The sequence below is a fragment of the Emydura macquarii genome, unplaced genomic scaffold, assembly GCF_026122565.2.
Source record: "Emydura macquarii macquarii isolate MOO-44397 ecotype Brisbane River unplaced genomic scaffold, CSIRO-AGI_Emac_v2 contig_71, whole genome shotgun sequence".
NCBI lineage: Eukaryota > Metazoa > Chordata > Testudines > Chelidae > Emydura > Emydura macquarii.
In genome coordinates, this window is record NW_027130208.1 from 8,169,917 (window position 1) to 8,189,896 (window position 19,980).

Below are 19,980 nucleotides of genomic sequence, written 5' to 3' on the forward strand. Positions count from 1 at the left end.
GGGGGGGGGGGGGTGGCCCTGGCGACCCCCGCGTCGGAGCCGCCCCCAGCCGCGGGCCTGCTGCCGCCAACACCTGCGGGGCGGGGCGGGCTGCGGGAGGCGGCAGCGCCCGGCGCTCTCCCGGCTGCGGCCGCAGGAGGGCGGGCGGGGCGCTGCGCTGCGCTCCGCGCCGGGCTCCGCTTCCTCCTGCCGGGCCTGGCGGGAGTTGTAGTGCGCCGGGCCCGGAGCCGGCCGGGCGGAGGCGGGTAGCCCGGCTGGCGGGCGGACTACAAGTCCCAGGCGGGGCGGGCAGGGGGGCGTGTGCCGGCCGGGGGGCGGTGGCGGGGAGCGGAGCCGAGCCGAGCCGAGCCTGTCTGCCGCGCACTCGCCTCGCACCCACCCACCCCGCGACACGCCGCCGGGCTCGGGCAGCGCCGCGCCGGGCTCCCTCGCTGCCTCCCTCGCTGGCTGCCGGAGCCGGGGACGATGCAGGCGGAGTCGGGGATCGTGCCGGACTTCGAGGTCGGCGAGGAGTTTCACGAGGAGCCCAAGACCTACTATGAGCTGAAGAGCCAGCCCTTGACAAGCAGGTGGGTGAGGGCGGGGGGTATGGCACGGCCCGGCCAGGCCAGCGCGGTGCCTCTGCCCCTGCCCCGTCTCCCTGTTCTCCTTCCCTCCTTTTGCCCCCTTCCCATTCCCCCTCTCTCTGTCCCCTTCTCTCCTCCCTCTGCTCCCTTCCCATTCCCTCTCTCTGCCCCCTCCCTTTCTACCTTTCCCTTCGCCCCTCTTTTATCCCTCCTCTTCCCCATCTGTCCTTCCCTCTGCTCCTTTCCCCCTTCTTCCCCGCCTCCCCCACTTTGGCTCAGATAGGAAGGGGGAAAGGCTGCCCCTTCTCTCCCCCCGCCGCCCCCCGGTAGTGTCACTGGGGTGCTGCCTGCGCCCCGACGCCCCAGGCCCTGCCTGCCTGTGGGCGCACTGGAGCTGGGTGCGGGAGCGCGTCGGCTCTCGCTGACACCCAGCGTGGGGCAATGTGTCAAAAGCAGGGGCAATGCTGCAAACGGCAGGCTGCTCATTTTAGGGGAGAGGCGGGTGTTGAAGCCGGGGGGGGATGTCCCAAGCCGAGGAAGCTGTTTGTTATGGGATGATGATGATGATGCTGGTGGTTTGCTGGTATTTAAACCACGTCCCTGATTGAAAAAAATGTTACCGAGGGAATAATCAGGCAGCCATGTGTCTGCTGTTTGTATTCGGTGTTGCTGAATCAGCCCGTTTGTAAACGTTAAACAAAATATATTGAAAGGAAACATCTATGCGGTTGGGACCATAAAAGCAGCCATTTAGTTAGTGTTTCCTGTAATAATAGCAGTTTTGTTTGGCGTGTGTTTCGGGGAGAGGGAGGGCCCAAGTTCTGGCGTGGTATTATGTAAAGGGTATTGTTGGGCATTATCTAGCCTTGGCCAAAGAATATCACTGTCATTCTTGGAGAGGCCCACTAGTGCTTGACTGTGCAGAAAGACTAGTATAGAAGCCAGAGAGTGAGAGAGAAACCAGCACCTTTTCATTCAGGGCATGTAGTCCTCTAAATGAGTGAATACGCTGGGTGGTTTGAGTGTTCTGATGAGATCACCTAGATAACATTGCATGAATTTGTGGAAGAGTGAGGGGAAAACTCTGGTCAGGTAAAATAAATTATCAGACACAACACTGGTGTTGGAGAATAGCTGTTTTTGCACTTGCAAAACCTGCAACATCTATTTCTGTGGGGATGAATGCTGTCATGTTAGCTGGATAAATGCTAGCTAGTCAGAACAAATTGGGCACTTGGGAATACATTGTTTCACACTTTTACACTGGAAACAGATGCAGGGCAGAATTTGGGATCCAATCAATGCAAATTAAAGAAGCGTTGCAAGCCTCCTGGGTTTTTGTGTGGAACAGGCCCATGCGATGTGAAATCAACCAATGAATTAAAACTTGTGAATAGATATGTCAAGTTCTTACGATGATATTTTCCACAGTTATTTGCTGTATTTTCATCTTGATCTGTTGTGTTTATTTAGTTGGGGCTCCAGCTTGTTCAGCGTATTTCCAGTCCTATTAGGGCATTTTCTTCTTCTAGGGAAACTGCTGCTAGAAGACAGCAAATGTATCTAGCAGTTCAGGTCATGTGTGCCTTCTGGGCCCTGCATGTTTTACTCTGTCAGCAATGTCTTTTTTTCTTTTCTGGACTTCCTTCCAAGATGCTTTGACAATAATAAACCTTCCATCCTCATCACAGTGCTCTCTGAGAGAACGTTTTTGTCATCTGTGTATCTCATTTATAACCAAGCCTGTTGTTAGCATATCTTGTTTTAGTTATTTTCTGTTTTTAAGTATGTTCCCTCTGCCACTGTCTCTAGGCACATGTACGTAATTAAAATAGTGCATGGGGGATATGGCAAAATATTAAGTCGATTCAGCCCATCTTTAGTAAGTCTCTATACATAAGTTCTCCATCCCTCATACAAAAGTGTAAGTATAAAAATGGCCATGCTGGTTCAGATAAAAAATTGTCCATCTAGCACAGTATCCTGTCTTCTGACAGTAGCCAATGCCAGGTGCTTCAGAGGGAATGAATAGAACAGGTAATCATCAGGTGATCTATCCCCTGTCGCCCATTCCCAGTTAGATAGATCGATATTGTGGGCTTAAGAAAAATTCAAGCTCTTGGACTAGTGAAGGCCCTGTAAAACCCTGCCACTAACATCTAGGCTTTCAAATCTGGTGCTCGTCTTCATTGCAGTTAAGTTGTTATAACTCCAGTGTTGCCCTCTCAACACACACAATCCCTAAATTGGCTCGTCTGCCGGGGTACATGCTAAAGCTCGAGTTAGCCTACCCCCTTCAGTTGGCAACTTGACCACTGTGCAACTTGTGTTGTTTTGTAGCATGGCTGCTTTCATGTGAGCTAAGCTAACTTGAGAGGAGTCACTGTGCAGTGAAGTCATACCTGTAGTGCGAGCACTTCTGTTTAGACCGACTGCAATGGTGTTGCATGGGGAGAGAAATTTTTCTCTTGTAGTTAGGACCCAAACAATAAAGGGCTTCAAAGTTCAACGTCCAGACCTTAAGTTGCACCTGGAAACCGGTTCAACCTTCATGGCACTGGTGTTTCTTGTAGTCAGTCTCCTTGAGCAGTCATGGGGCCAGCTGTAGATTGTGGCTGGTGGTCAAGAATAGTCCTATGCAGTGTGCTGTACGAAACCCAGTCTGTTAGGCTGTCAGAGCAAAGAGAACAGGGTCCAGCTCCTAACTTGAGGTGAATGGTTATCACCCCATCTTGCTCCCTCAGGTGCAGATAAACGAAGTGCTTTAGGCGCCGGGGACTCTGGGATCTAAATGCACCCTTATGTTGTGAACCTCTGTGAGGGGGAAGTGGGCAAATCCACTCAGGAATGATGACCTTATTCTCAGAGGCATCCTGAAACCAACAAGCATCATTTCCAGCATACCTGGATTGAGCCTCAGCGGGCTTGCTGTCCCCTGAGCACAGGTACTGACCTCGGAGCATCTGGGATGCAAACACTGGGCACGGTCCGCATCCAAAGAAACCGAGGTCGAGTCATCAGATCACAGCGGTGGTACCGCAGTCCAGACCATGTCACTGCGTTGGCCAGCAGCTTCACATACATATTGAGCAGGAAGAGTGACAGCCTGGAATCCTTGTGACAGGGAGGCTGGATGCTGTTGATACTGACCCAGCTAGCCTAGCTTGTTACACACCAGTGCGTAGCCTAGACTGCTGCCTGTCCTTTGTGGGAGTCTTAGTGTGCAGAGCCCAGAGCTGGCTGGGCCGATTCAGGGGGCTCACTCTCCTGGTGGACTGCAAGACTAGCGCAACTCGGGTCCACAGCCAGGTTAATAAAACCCGATGGATAACAACAACGAAGGCTGCTGATCGAACCAGGGGAGGCCTGAGCTGTTTCCATCAATAGGGGAAGATCACACAAGGAAGGAGATCCTGTGCTGTTTTTCTGCCCTGCCCATGCCTGAAACCCAACTGGTGGGTCTCAAGGGCATCTAAGAACATCAAGGGTCTGAATCTTTTCTCTTGGTCATATTGGTGTAAATCAGGAGTAACTGAAGTTAATGGGGTTACATTTTCTTCTCAACAACCTTATCCCGAAAGGTGTTTGAGGAATTGGGTGACAATGAGGTGATGATGAACATCAGCAGATGGTTTCTTGAACAAGGGCCTAAACGACCACTTGGTTGAGCAGTGCTGGTATGCTACTGCGTCTCACTAACGGCCGCTAACAGAACTCAGTTTCTTCTGTGATTTTTACTAGCCATGAGGGGCAGAGAACACTTTCAATTTATTTAGGCAATTTGAAGCTCCTCTTGCACATCTGGAGCCTCAAGAAGTGAGACTGGAGGAAGCTCAGTCAGAAGGACTGGCATTTGTGCCCTCCAGACAGAGATTGAATAAAAAACTAATGCTTTTCCTCAGTAGTTTCAAAGCTCGTGACAAAGGAGAGTAGTGCCATTATCTCCATTTTACAGATGGGGAAACCAAGGCACAGAGGGGGGATGTCATTTGTTCACCCTCACCCAGCAGGCCAGTGGTAGAGCCCAGATCTCCTGAGTCCCAGTCTAGTGCTCTGTCCATTAAGCAACACTGCCTGTCTTTATTCACATGGACAAAATCAATCCAGCCCAAAGATGGGGAAACCCTCTAGTGACCCAGTCCAGTAGGCTTTTCATTTCTGCCTAAAGGGAAATTATTTTCTCTCTGTAGCCTCATTGGGATGATGAGGCAGAACCCCCATTACCTACCCTCACCTCACATGGGAATTCCAACCAGCATGATATATTAAAAAAATCCAACTCCCTCCTGCCCCAAAAGACTCACCTATAATCCACAACTAATTTAACCCAGCACTTGCAATATTGATCTTCCTCCTTCAGATTCTCCTATTACACTGCATCAGTCCCCCCAATCCACCTGTCTCCCAGCTTATGACAGCTAGTTAAATTTTCTTCTTTTCTTTATTGCACAGTCACATTTGATAATCCAAGATTCCAATCCAAAGCTGCAAGGGGTCCTCTAATAAATTGGTTTTAAATACTGTACTAGACCATGCCACAGTGGAATGCTAGAGGCCAATGAAATATGTAAGTCTGGCAAAAAGGCCAGATAACAAGGACTGAAAATACTATGCTGGGCTAAGATACAGTGAGTGATTCCAGCCTAACGTCCCAAAGTCCTAGGGAACTCCTGGAAATAAGCCTTTCGGTCTGGGAAGTGTTAGACATGTTCAAGGGTTCTCTGGAATTTGCTGTGGTTAAGCATAAGCCTTTGAAAACTTTGAAGAAACAGTTCCTACAGGCACCATAGTTTCTGCATAGTCACTTTTTGATGTGAGAGAGAACTGGAATATGTGAATAAATGGATATGACAAAAGGATTTTTAATACTGTTTTATTTATTTTATTTTTATTGAATATCTGTTAGACTGCAGAATACAAGACCAAATCCTGCCCTTCCTTGCGCGTATGCAGACTCTTTCAGTGAGCATTACATATGCACCACTGAAGGCATATGTGATCCTCTGCTGTCAGTGGGAAGCTCTGCATTTAAATTGGCTCACTTTGCGTGTTAATCTAAGCTTACAGTTGATCCAGATGTGCTAAGCACAGTGAAAATTGGTTAGGTTAGTCCATTTGCTTCTCCTTTTGCCTCCTAATGTTACAAACCCATTTGGGTTATATGCTTGGTACAGTAAAGGCCTGCAAATTGCCAACTATTGTAGCTGACAATTTTAATTTGATAAAAATTGCATTCAGCAAGAACTACAAGCTATTTTTTTAACCATTTATGCTGTTGCACTGCTGACCTTTTTCAGCTTAAATTTATTATTTCACTGTTTGAAAAACCCATGAATAATCCTGCTATGAAAATCATATTTTAAATGGAAAAAGTTAGAAGCTTTGTTTGCATGGTAATTTTTTAAAAAGAAGCTTATTCTTATTTGATCAGTAATAACTTTAAGATGTAATTTATAATATTGCTGCAGTTGTTTCTACAAAATTGTCATCGCCCTAGATGTTCAGTGCTATATATATATATAAAAAATGAGCTATGTGTTTTTCACTAATGTAAATCAGTGCCTCATACCTAGTCAGTATCCAGGTTTGCACTTACTTTATGTCATCTTGTGCTGCTCTCAGTGTTGGAGATTGACTGTTTAAATGAATTTTCCTTCTGTTTAGAAAACCAAAGATTCACATATATTTGCAGAGAATACTAACTCTGAAACTAAACTGGACTGTTCTAAAGTTCTTTACTGTGCATATGATCAAATTTAATTTTGTAAATTAATTTTGCAGTGTGATTAGATTTAAACTCTATTACATTAGGATTTTCAATATTGTGTTTGTTCTTTACTGGAGATTACTGCTATTTGTGGATCTTATTCGAGTGTTTTATATTCTGGATGAGTTCTGCAGTGCAGTTTGTTCAGTCTGTTTATATCTGTTCCAGTTGTGCAAGAAGTGGAAAATATCCTTTATTTAGAACAAGTCACATGTGCTTACATCCAGGAACAGAGTCTGAATGTTTTAAAAAAAAAAATGTATCTCAGAGGAACAAATTTAAAACAGTTTCTGAAAGATTTTTCCTTCTCTAGAAGATAAACATGAACACTGTTTTAACAACAAGAAAGTATAGCAACTGCATATAAGCAAAGCAAAATATGTAGGGTGAGATTTCCAAAAGCACTCAGCATTGGAGTAACTGTGGTCTCATTGATTTCAGTGTGAGCAGCATTAGGCCAGTGCTGTGTATCTCTGAAGAACCCTCCCATAACATTTTTGTGAGGTGAGTAAATTATCTGATGTTGAGTCTACACCTTAAATTCACATCACTACAGAGAGAACCCTATCCATATAGATGATTACATGAAATGTCACTATTTTTTTTTTTTTGGTACCCAACAGAAACAAATGTATCCTAATGATAATACACTACCTAGCTTTATATGTGCTTTTCATCAGTTAATCTCAAAGTGATTTACAAAGATGAGTGATTGTAATTGGGATGGCTCTTATCTTTCCCCACATTTTCATCCAAAATATTGCTCATATAGGGGACTGGTGTTGATATTTCTATTTAGGTTGCCTAATGGTCTCCATTGTAAAGGATTCTTGTGACCTTCTCTCTGACAAGCTTTCGTACCTCCATTGTTTGCTGCAGCTCTCTGATATTCGGGAGGAGGGGGACACCCTTGGGGTACAGAAGTGCCTTTTCTTTGTCTTCAGTTTTTACTGCGATGTAAACTCTTAAAGATCACCATTTCATTTCTTTCACTTGCATTTCACAGGCAGCCTGCCAAATTAATGACAAAACATTCTAAGACCAGGCTGACACCACTGCCACACCTGGGAGCTGCCAGAGGCGCAAGTAGGGTAGAGAAACAGGCTGGGTGTATGTATTAAGTAAGGTACAGTCTTTAATAACATGCTCACGTACTGTTTTTTCCACAGATCCCTGTGTCATCTAGTGTCCGAGATAGATAGATGCACAAGTGGGCAGAATTAAGTTTGCAAAGGCAGCTGTAAATCTGACATTTCCTAACTTTTGAGTGCCTTCACTATGCAACCTAAGGCTTTGTCTACACTACAAAGATAAGTTGACCTTAGGTCAATTTACAGCCACAGCAATGATTACTGTGGTGGCTGATGTCCACACTACCCTCCTTGGATTAGTGGTGTGTGTCCTCACCAGGAATGCTTCTACTGACCTAAGAGGGGCAGTGTGGGGAGCTGAGAGCCTGGTCTCTCTCAGCTCCCTGCTCCACAGGCTTTCTGGCTTCTGGCAGGCCCACCTCTTCCCTTCCTAGTCAATTTCACAGCTCAGCCTTGTCAATTTCACGGCTGCTGGGCTCTAGGCCAGGAGCAGGTGGAGAAGCTGCCCTGGATTTCTCCCCTCCTGGTGGGGAGGGGAGCAGCTGATGTAAGGAAGGCAGTGTCTATACTGACGTTGTCCCCCTAACTACACGGACGTCCGCCGTCTTGTTGAGGTGGTTTAATTATGTTGGCATAGCAGGGGAGTTTTGTCAGTGGGACATATTATTTCGATGTGTGCACTTCCACTGTTTTGTTGACAAAAACTGACATTTGTCAACAAAACTTGGTAGTGTAGACCAGCCCTAAATAACATAGGTTAACAACAACTTGTACATAATCTAAATTTTCATGTGAGAACAAACATTCCCCTTTGAGTTGTGAACATAGCCTTCTAAATGTGACAATGTAAACTGATGCTCTGTCCAATATGCAGATAAACAGCTCTAGTACCCTGACTTCTGCTCAGGGCTTCCTCAGCAGCATTAGAGGTACATTGACCATGGACAGAAGCCTGTGGGCTGCTGTGAAACTGGAAAGAATCTGGTCGATTTCATGTTGCTGCTTGATTGGAATCCAAATAAAGGCTGGGAAAGAGAGGAGTAATAGAAACTTTCAGGTATGTTATTTGACACATACATTTCACTTCCCATCATACACTCCTATAATTAAAACTTTAATAGGGAGAGTTGGAGAATTGCAGAGAGCTTTTGTTCAAAATACACTTGCTCTCTGCGTGTGAATAATATAGAAAGAAACCTATAGGTTTTGAATAGGAGCGTTAGAACGTGTAAAAATATTTGAAAATGTTGCATTTGCCCCTGCATTCCAAAGCAAAACACCCTTCACATTTTATAAAAAATAAAACTGAGTCAGTCATTTTCAGTTCTTTTTTTTGGAATAAAAAAAAATCTTTCCATGTTGACTGAGGAAAATCTTTAATTACCAGTCTGACATTTCAGTGCCAGAAGGAGAATTAGGGCGCTCCAGACAAGCTCTATTAACCCTTTGGCCATAGGTGGTGATGTTCCTCTTTTCAAGTCTCAAACACTTTAATGTACAAAGTAATGGCCTGATTCTATTTTCCTTGTTTACTAAAACTCGTTCTGACTGAAGTCGTTTTGCCAGAATAAGGCTGCGTGACTGGATGCTGTAACAGAGTTAATTTTACACTGAAACCTGTCATCTTGCATTATATTATTATTCTACTTGATTAATGACTTTTTCCTTCTTACTGGTTTATACACATGCAGTAAAACTGGAACAGTTACAGGGTAACGAATAGTATGCATACTGTTAATGGAAATATAAAATGGAAGCTGTATAGGAGCTATGCAGGTAAACTGACAACGTTTTGTTCTCCATTAATATGTATTTGTAGCATACTATTGCTTAGTTTGCATATATCCGAAGAAGGCCATGGGTTACTGATCTAAGCATCTGGTTTGAAATATGTAGACTCCCTAGAATCAGATAGGAATCCTAGCAGGTTAGTTGAGCCTGTCCTCCTTTTGAGGTAGATAAAATGAGTTCCATGTTGTTTACTTTCAGACAATATCTTAAAGTCCAAGGGTCTATCTGCTTTGTGAAGGCATTAAAGATTCCAAGTTGCCTTTGGAAGAGTAGGGCTTTGTCTGTGTGTCCTTGGCCAGAATTTCACCTTTGACCCACCGCACCATTGTGAAGTGCTTTCCACCCAGCGATGGTTGCATTCCAGTAGTGAATTGATTCCTTTAATATGTATGGACCCCTCCAAAGGAGTCCACAGCCACAACCTACTGATGTCTGTGGGACTCCAGGAGAGAGTCAGATTCTGAGCTTATAAATCACTCTGGTTTGCAAAACACTTTAAGATCCTTCAGGATGAAAGACGCTATTCTTCTAAGAAGATGCATGTATCATCAGTATGAACTTTGTTCCTTTCACTGGAATAGTACTGCTAGGTGTAGGAACTAATGATAGAACATTCTCATTTTTGTCACTAGATGCCACAGGAGTTCAACTGCTCTTTAATATTATAATGAACCATCTTTAGTAGTTTTGTTACCTCTAGTTCATACTGTAACAAATGACATCTTCATTGTAACTGGTTCTATCATATTTGCATTTGCATCTTTCTAACCATCTTTCTTCCAAAGATTCAGTTGGGAGTCCAGTGGTTTGTATTTGTCCTCCGTGATAACTGATTGATTATGCAGAAATCCTCTATAGGATTTTTTTTACACATCACTAACAACCTCTTTGTAGATTGAGGTGGCAGGTTGTGGGATAGACACGCGTTGCTGCCATATAGAATTACTACTTCAAGCATGAGCTAACAGAACCACATGGAGTGATGATTATTACATTTAACACCGTGTAAAGGAGAATAGAAGTTTACCATAGGCTTTCATGTTAGTATTAACAGCCTCCAACAGAGTTTTTTTTTTTTAAACTCAATTCTGATGAAGATTTTGCTTGTACAGTATAACTAGATGTACAACAGAGGACAAAGAGGAGTTCATGTAAATGCATTCTGTAATAATACTGAGAACAAACAAATAACTCTTTCAGCAAAAAGAAAGAGTATCACAGACAGTGTGGTACTATAAGATACAACTTAAAAGGTTGAGCCTGCATTCCACATAAATAATCCTTGCTTACACGAGCAGTTGCATTCAAATCAATGAGCTTGCTTATCTGAGTAGGGATTGCAGGATCAGGTCCCGGTTTTGTAAAGCCTATCATGCTATCCATGGGCCAGGCATGCTCTGGTCACTCGAAACGGCCACAAACATGGCTTAACCAGCAATTTAGGTTGTGTTTATGGTTGTGTTTGCACAGTGCTGAGCATCAGCCAGAGCATCCTGGGGAATCTGGCCCTCTATTGCCAATCATTCTACAGAATTAGATGTAATTATAGGGTTAATAAGTAGAACTGAAAGACAAATCAAGATGTATGGGCCAGGAGGAAGAATCATATTGGGCCAAATGTTCAAAGGCACCTGTAGCAATCCTTGATTTGTATGTTCAGTGGAACCTCAGAGTTATGAACTGACTGGTCAATCACACACTTAATTTGGAACCGGAAGTACACAATCAGGCAGCAGCAGAGACCCCTCCCCAACAAAAAAATAAAGGCAAATACAGTACAGTAATATGTTAAAAGTAAACTACTAAAAAAAGAGAGAGTTTAAAAAAAAAAAAAAAAGATTTGACAAAGTAAGGAGACTTTAGGTGCTTGTTTGTTTTAAACTAAGGTGGTTAAAAGCATTTTTCTTTATGCATAATAAAGTTTCAAAGCTGTATTAAGTCAATGTTAAGTTGTAAACTTTTGAAAGAACACCCATAACATTTTGTTCAGCGATACAAACATTTCAGAGTCACGAATAGGCTCCATTCCCAAGGGGTCCGTAACTCTGAGGTTCTACTGTATTCAAAGGTGCACACACTTTTTTTGGTGCACTCTCACTTTCATGTAAAAATGTTGGTTTATACACATGCAAACCCTATTTGTATGTGCAGATTTAGAGAAGGGGGCTTTACATGTGAAAATGCAGCATTTTTGTGGTGCAGGAAAACCTTGCTGACAAAACACTCTCAGGCTGAGGCTTCTGTTTGGTTTGTCATTCAAGGACAGGACTGTTTTAAGCTTTCATAGCTCCCTAGGTGCCATTCATATCTCTAGGGATTAATAAAAAATCCTGTCTGTTCAGGTGTCAAGTGTATTAAAGCTTGCCTGTGAGACTCAGGATGCTAAGGCAGCTTTTACCTGGTAGCCTATAACAGTACACATTGCTACACAAGAAGTTGAAATCTAGCAAAGTACAATAGGGTTCAGGCAGGGACATTACGGAGTCTTGGATCTGAGAGGATAGGCGGAAATGGGAGCCACTCAAGTGGAGGAGTGCAGCCGGAATAAAGAAATGGGAACCACTGGAGTGTTCTGGATTAAGGAGGCAGCAGAGTGGGAAAGGAATTATTAATATTTACTATTTGTATTACAGTAGCACCTAAAGGGCTCTCCCAGGATGGACTCTGTTGTGCTCACTATTGTAACTCCCATAGAAATGGGAACTGTTGTGATTCCCTCTTTGAGAGGGCTGGAAGCCCACAGTGGGAGTTGTTTGCTTTGGTTCCACCCCAAGGAGTTGTTTCAGGGCAGGAAGACCTCAGTAGGAGCTGGGACCATTCAGGTTCATGGGGTGAGGAAAAGGGGGTATTGGAATTGCTAGTGTTTTCAGGTAGGGAGGGAAAGTAGTACTGCTACTGGGGAGATAAAAGGAGCTGTTGGGACATTTTAAATGGGAAGGCAATGGTTGAAGCAGCAGAGCCTGGCTAAAACTGTGTCAGGTATCATTTTATGTATTTATTGTCTTGACTTTCCTTTCAAGACTTTTTTTTTTTTTTTAAGTGAGGGAGGAACATTTTTTCATGAACGCTCAAACCCAAGGAAAGTTTCCAAAGCAAACAGCCTTGAAGGGTAATTTAATGCCATATACAGTAGAAATTCAGAACAGAAAACCCTACCTCCCTCGCTCTTTTGTTTGTTTGGAAAGTTCAACTGGCCTAAATCACAAAGAAATACAACCTGAGAGTTTTAATGTGCTTTAATCAGGATGATGCTGAGATGTGGAATTCTGGCAAGAGGAAGCTGGATTGTACAGGAGAGCAAAAAAGCTTTTTTTTTTTTTTTTGGGGGGGGGTTGCTCATTTGCGGCCTTCTACTCACAAGAGATCAGCAGCAACGCAGTAGTCCAGTAATGTGCTTCCCTGGAAAAGTCACAATTATTTTATTTAGATTTCTGCTCACCCTAGAGGGCATGCTTGCAAGCTTTTTTTGTTCAGACTAGGGGATTTGCCTTTTCCAAAACCTCAGCCAGACCAGGGACACATCCCTGCTGTCAGTTCCTCTAATGAAGACATTGGCATTGTTAGGAACAGTTGCTGGGTGTCTCTTGCTTGTAAAGTGGAGGCTGCTGTTTTGATGATTTTTATGACAGCTCTGTAAAAGACAAGGTATTAATCAGGGTGGATTGATTTAAATCAAGGTGATTTAAATCACCAAGAGAAAATCATTGAGTTAAATCAAGTTTCCCACTGATACGTCTTTACATATTTCTTAAACAATGGTGCCAATCTGATCATTAAAACATATTAATTTACAACACAATACAGCATTTTACAACATCTAGGAGGATATACTTTGTGTAATTTTTTAGATAACTTGATTTATATTAATTTAGGAAACCGTACGTAATACTCACTACCTGTGTCAAGCTGCAGATGCAACAGCAGTACATTAGGAATAGTAAGAACTAAATCACACACACAATAACAACACTTATATTTTATTAAACTAAATGTTACATACATGGTCCACGTTTGCAATTGCAGCAGCCTCCTGAGTTGCCGGCTGATGGCTGTCCTTAAACCTTTTTTTTTAATTTTCAAATTTTATTAACTCTAACAGACAAGTCATCACAACACTAAACGTGCGCTGTCCAAAAAACTTCTACAACTAGCTCTAATTTTCCCCACTCCCACTGTCTTTTTTTATTCATAGACAAGCAGAAATATGAGTTTTCCTGCTTTTTCAACTCCTAGTCAGTTTCTTAGCTTTGAGTGAATAATACCAAACGATGAAAATATTCTCTCTGCAGAGGAAGCTACTGCTGTGAAAAGTTGGCTTAGCAACTGAAAGAACTCTGTTTCAAGGTGACTGGCTAATGATTTCCACCAAATCAGGGGAGTGACTTTGTTCAAAACATCATCACTAAACATGTACTGTTTAAATGGTTCCGCTCCTATCCTGAAATTTATTATGACTGGCATAACTGAGGAATGATTTTTGAGATGTCCATGCCATGGCAGTAGCATCTTCTTCAGAAGTTAGGCATTTACCTTTATATCTGGGGTCGAAAATGTTTGCAAGAAAATGAGGTGGAATTAGTGCTTAATCCATTCGCTTCTTTATTGCCTGCAGTTTAACTTTCCGATGAGGTATTTCTTCAGTGTCTCTTGAAGTGCCTTCCAATTTTTTACAGCATCAGCAATGCAGCAACAATTTCTCTGTAGTTTGTTTAGGGCTATGGGTATAGGCTTCAGTATACTGAGCATATACTCTACATTCCTCTTTAATCCAATGTTAGATTCTTTGGATGAGATATTTCCATCTATTTTATCACGGTTTTCTTCACAAAGTTTTATGAGAATAGGCCAGTTCTTAATAAATTGTTCAAAACAATCAACCACAGAATTCCATCGAACATCTTGAGGGATAATTAGTTTGGATCCTCCTGCTTTCTTCAGTGAAGCTGAAGCAAAATGGTTGTTACGGAAGTATTTTGCGACTTCAGCAACATTTTATTTTATTCCTGAAGAAGACGTCTTCGGCTAAAAGATGAATTAAATGGGCACCCCAGCCATATGTTATTAAGGAGCGTCCTTCTGTTTCTTCTTCTAAGTATCTTCTCATCTTTGCCACGTTTGTAGCATTGTTGTGACAAAACTGTGCACTTGACAGTTGAATTTTTGTTCACAGTTTATTACAGCTTTCACTGCCACTTCTTTTAAATAGTCTGTTGTGTGGACATTTCCCGATGTATCTGTTGTTTCTGAAAGATATGTAACCCCATCTTCTATTGTGTCACAGGCACATATTACTGGATCATTGTGTACATTGCTCCACCCATCAAGGCTTAAGCTGGCAAATTTCCCCTCAGTATTTCTTGCACACTGTTCAAGTTCCTTCTCATACACTGGAGGAAGGACCCATGGTAGCTAGGGCAGCGCTTCAGACATCCTGTGATGCTGCTGACTTGGTGGGCAGGGCCATAGCCTCTGCCAACTGTATGAGAAGGTGCTCGTGGCTGCCATCCTCAGGCCTGTCCCAGGAGGTGCAACAGTCTATTCAGGACCTCCCCTTTGATGGGTCGGCCCTATTCTCCGACCAGACCGATGCGAAGTTGCGTGGTCTGAAGAACCCCAAGGCCACGCTTCGCTCTCTGGACCTTTACACGCCCCAGTTTTCCAGGCATCAGTCACGGCCCCAGGCACCGCAGCAGCCAAGGCCTCCGCCCAGGCCTTTCAACCTTATAGGCATAGGGATAGAAATAGGGGGTTTAGAAGGAGAAAGCCCCCAGGAGGTTGGGCAACCAGAGGTGACAATTTTGATGGTGCGCCCGAGGGTGGTGCCCCAACTGCTCTCCTGGATCCACCCTGCCCCTTCCTAAACAGGTTAAGGTCCTTCTATCCCGAATGGGCAAAAATCACTTCAGACCGTTGGGTCCTTGGGATAGTCTCTGGGTGCTATGCCCTACAGTTTACATCTATCTCCCCCCCCAACATCCCGTCCCTCTTCAGGGACCCCTCTCATGAGCAACTCCTCTTGTGGGAGGTGGACACCCTCCTCAACGTGGGAACAAGGCGGAAGGGGTTCTATTCGAGGTACTTCCTGATCCCCAAGGCGAAGGGGATCTAAGACCCATATTAGACCTGCGTCGTCTAACCAAATATGTCAAACGACTCAGGTTTCGAATGGTCTTCCTAGCCTCCATAATCCCTTCCCTGGATCCAGGAGACTGGTATGCTGCCCTCGACCTCAAGGACTCATACTTTCATGTGTCTATCCTCCCCAGCCACAGGCGTTTTCTCCATTTCATGGCGGCTGGCTCACACTACTAGTTTACAGCCCTACCCTTTGGCCTATCTTCGGCTCAAAGAGTGTTCACCAAATGCATAGCGGTAGTGGCTGCCCACCTGAGATGAAAGGGTGTGCAGATTTTTCCTTACCTGGACGATTGGCTGATCGGGGCAGGTCCAGGTCCCAAGTGCAGGAAAGCATGACCCTCACTTGCTCCACGTGCAGCAGACTGGGACTGCTCATAAACGAGCAGAAGTCCCCATTAACCTCAATGCGACACATAGAATTCATTGGGGCCACCCTGGATGCTTCCCAGGCCAGAGCCTTCCTGCTTCAGCCACGTTTTGAGGTGGTGATCTCTATCATGTCCCAGCTGCACTGATGCCCCACGACAATGGCCAGGTACAGCCTATATCTGTTAGGCCACATGGCGGTCTGCACGTACATAGTGAGACTAGCTCGCCTGAGGCTCAGACCGCTTCAGGCATGGTTGGCCTCAGTATATGTTCCAAGCAGACACCCATTGGACCGGGTGGTCACAGTTCCCCCACCCATCGTAGCCTCCCTAAACTGGTGGCGGACTCCCAGGGCAGTGATCAAGGGCGTTCCGTTCAGGGAACTGGTCCTATCGGTCAATCTAATTTCCAACTGGCAAGTAACCTTGTTTTCTCAGTTCTTCTCACTCTTCTATTCAGTTAATCATTTACATTTTTTTCAGCAAGGATGCAGATCTGATTCCAAATGACCAATAAAGCGAAGACTGACTGCACTTAGTGCATTTAATTTTGGAGTAAGCCCCATAGAACTCACTGGCACTTCTGTTTTTTGAGAAAACAAGTAAAAGATGGGGTTCCCTTGGGAAGGCTGAGTTATGCTGAAGTAAAATAGGGAATAGACTTATGGCATCACCATTACAGTCTGTGACCATGATGTTCCAAAATAAGAGGCATGTATTATGTAATATAAAATCAGAAAATGACACACACACGCAACTGGCAACTCTGGATTTCTCTTACTGCAGCTTTCTGTACCGTATACGTGGGTGATAGATTCTAGCCCTAGTTAACTAATTAAACAAGCCATAAGGATTAACTAAACTGTTTTTTTTCTAGCACATCCAACATAGCCAACAGCTTGGGAATTTACTTGTTAAATCACACTTCTATTAAAAGGCATAGAGAGAATCTTGAAGAATGGTGCATTGCAAAGTGAATTATTTAAGTTACTAACCAGTTGATCCACATTATTCTTTAGACTAGCGGTTCTCATACCACCGGTGGTACTTCGAAGAAGGCTGGGTGGTACGCGAGCTGTACCGCGCTGCCGAAAGTCCCTACCCGCCGCCACGGCGAAACCCCGCAGCCCGCTGCAAGTCTCTTCCTCCCCCCCCCCCTTTTTTTTTCCCTGCGTGGTACTCGGGTCAGGTACGGGTCAGGTACAGGTCAGGTCAAGTACCACTGACCATTGACCTGACTGTACCTGACCCGAGTGGTACTCGAGGGGAAAAAAAGGTTGAGAACCGCTGCTTTAGACATATCCACGTCTTCATCCACATCATTTTCTCCCAATAAGCAGTTTTCATTATGATGTTTCATTCTCGCAGCTAGGCCCTGCATTTCCTTCTTGCACTGCTTACACTTGGCATGTTTTCCTTTTTGACCCAGGGAAGGAATTTCTTCAAAATATTCCCAGATAGGGTCTCTTACGCCCAGAAGCCATGACAGTTTTTCTGTGCCAAAAGTGTGGGGGAATATAGGAAGTGTATGTACTGAATAATGTCTTCCCTTTTTCTTTTCAGTTCACTCCACTGTTCCTTTCCACTCTGCCTGCATCCTTTGTGTCTCTGTTTTTAAGACAGTGTCTTAACTAACTCCTCTGCCTTTCTTGGCCCAGCTCCACCACTACATAAGCACAGAACAACAACAATCCTATCTGGCCTATGTCTTTCTTTGCACATGTGACTTTAGTCTGCTGAGAAACAGAAACCGAAACAGAAACTGAAAGCCCAGAACTTTCAAGGAACAAGAGCTAGTAGTTGGCTGGACAGACTAGAGCCATTAATTCATTTTTATGAGACTGTAAGTGTAAGTTTAGCATGTTTGTGATGAGATTTAATTGTAACTGTTGTTTGATTAAACGAGAGAGAAATTAGTATTTTATTGATGATTTTAAAAAAAGAAATGAAAAAAATCTGTTTTTTTTAATTTAAAAAATACCCCAAACGGTGGTTTTTTTGTTTTGTTTTGTTGTTAAATCCACCCTGGTATTAATCCACTAACCTGCTGCTTCTGTTTGTTAAACTTGTGCATAGTGGCTTTGGCATTCAAATTCACCAGTGTGTTGCGTAACTGTTCATTTTGTTCCTTCCTCCTCCCTGCCCACCTGTCGGACACACAGACTGCAAGCGAGGAGTGTTGTTTATCTGTACAGCTCCTAGCACGAGCCCTTGATCCTAGGTGCTATCATAATGCGTGTAAATAAGACCAAGAAAAATTATTGTAATTGTGACCAAGACCTCTTATGCACAAGAAGAGTCATAAAAAAAAATTGACTGACAATGCTCTCATATCTGAATTAACTGGTGAGGCAAAAGGATATCTCCTCACATAATAAGATCCCTTTGCAGTATGGGTTTTCCCTAGGTTAGATTGGCTGTGACTTTGGGGGTTTTCATCTTCCTCTGTAGCATGGAGTGCCAGAATTATCTGGGTATGTTTCACTTAATCAGTTCCCTGCCGTTGCCTTGGCATGGATGCACCTTATCCCATCTGTACTCTGCCTGTGTCACGTAATAGTTTAGTGTGGGCTGTAATACTTTGGTCTAATTTTGGTGGTTGGGTTTAGTGTACAGATGCTGGCATGGTGGTAGTGGTCAGACTAGATGATCAGGTGGTCCTTTCTGTTCTTAAACTCTGGCTCCATGACCATCTGTTACAAAAAGACAATTGTCCAGAGCTTTGAGGATGCCATCGAGGAGATGCTGTGTATTCTGGGTTCATTCTTGAAGTGAGAATTCAAGTATTGGAGGGTCAGGTTTGCCCAAGGATATGAGAGCCAAGATGCTTGAATTGCTACAGAGGGGAAGGTGAGTTGCTTTAAAGGAGATGTAGTTTTACTGCACCTAGTATGTGGTAATCAAAGAGTCTTTCCAGTATGGTGCACATAAATTCAGGAAGACATCAAGAGAGGAAACAAGCTTTAGAGACTGGTGAAGGGTGTGGATTTGCTCTTTGAGAGGACTTCGTTTTTAGTAACGTGGAATGCCAGAGAGTTTATGATGGAACAGGAGAGTCCGAGGATGCCCATATGTGAGTGGATTATTTCAGCCAAAGATGGGATTGAGGCATAAGGGGGTCTTGAAACAAGCAGATTTCTGTAGTTGACACAAGTTCATGCTTGAAGCGCGTGGAGCATTAGTTGCTATAGATCATCACTTCAAAGTTGTAGAATGACTGGTTTTGATTCTGATTGTTGAATGAGTTACAATTTCAATTCACTTGTAAAGCTGTTCTGCCAGTGATAAGATGGTGTCTGGGCACGGTGGTGGCACAGATTACCGTGGCAATGAATGCATTAGCATTGTATATAGAGCCTGCAGTCATGAAAGGGCTCCCATTGACTTCAGTGGGCTTTGGGGCATGATCATAGAGGGGCAGTTTATTTTACATTAAAGGCTGTTTTGTCAGAGTCATTCATTCTGAATGACTGTAAAGATACATAGCAGACACTGCTCACACAGAGCAGTGACTTTCGATACATAGCAGACACTGCTCACACAGAGCAGTGACTTTCGATTTTTCATGTACATCAAATAATATGGAGGTGGATGAAACAAATGTACTTCTTGCAAAGGTCCTTGGTGTGCTGAATTAAGCCTGGTGGTGATGATACTGTAGCTAGGCTTTTATATAAAAAAAGCTCTAACAATCCAAAGTTTGGATTCTCTGTTCATTAATCATAATGGGTAAAAGTCACTCCAGTGCAGAGTGTCAACACAATATTAGCCCTATGCACCGCTTAAGCCCCATGTTAGAGGACAGATTGTGTCATTAGGGCATGGACCTGCGTTTGAAAGCGTAGGAAGCCTGCTTCTTGCCACCCCTTGTGTACCTACACAAGAGCCAGCCACAGTGAAACAAGGAGACCAGCCTCCCTGTTTAAGATGGCAGCCATTCATGTTCCCCACTTTCTGGTGGAATTCCCTGTCACGCTAAGAAGGCAGCAATTACCGGCTTACTAAAGGAGACCTGTCTTGTGGAGGATCCTTTTAATTATCACTGTGTTTACTATTTAGCCTTCCTAGTGAAGGTGCTTCCAGAGCAGTATTGAAGAATTTTAAACAAGTGAAATCTGAAACAGAAATTGGCTCCATGACTTCCTAAAGTCTCCTCGCTAATTAAAAGCTATGACTGATTCAGTTTGTCTCTTCTGTTACCACCAAGATGATAAGCTATGGGGGTGGTGAGGAGGAGGAGGGGGAGAAAAGGTGTGCAG

The 19,980-nt window shown here is 43.9% G+C and overlaps 1 protein-coding gene across 3 annotated transcripts in view; it reads left to right on the forward strand.

The window, feature by feature from the left end:
* Positions 1–341: 341 nt before the first annotated feature.
* The window catches only part of MITF (melanocyte inducing transcription factor), a 160,989-nt gene continuing 141,350 nt past the window's right edge, over positions 342–19,980 (forward strand). For all 3 annotated transcript variants that reach the window (XM_067542302.1, XM_067542321.1, XM_067542312.1), the window contains exon 1: positions 342–569. In XM_067542302.1, coding sequence (XP_067398403.1) covers positions 466–569 — 104 coding nt within the window. In that variant the 5' untranslated portion in view covers positions 342–465. The remainder of the gene's footprint in view (positions 570–19,980) is intronic.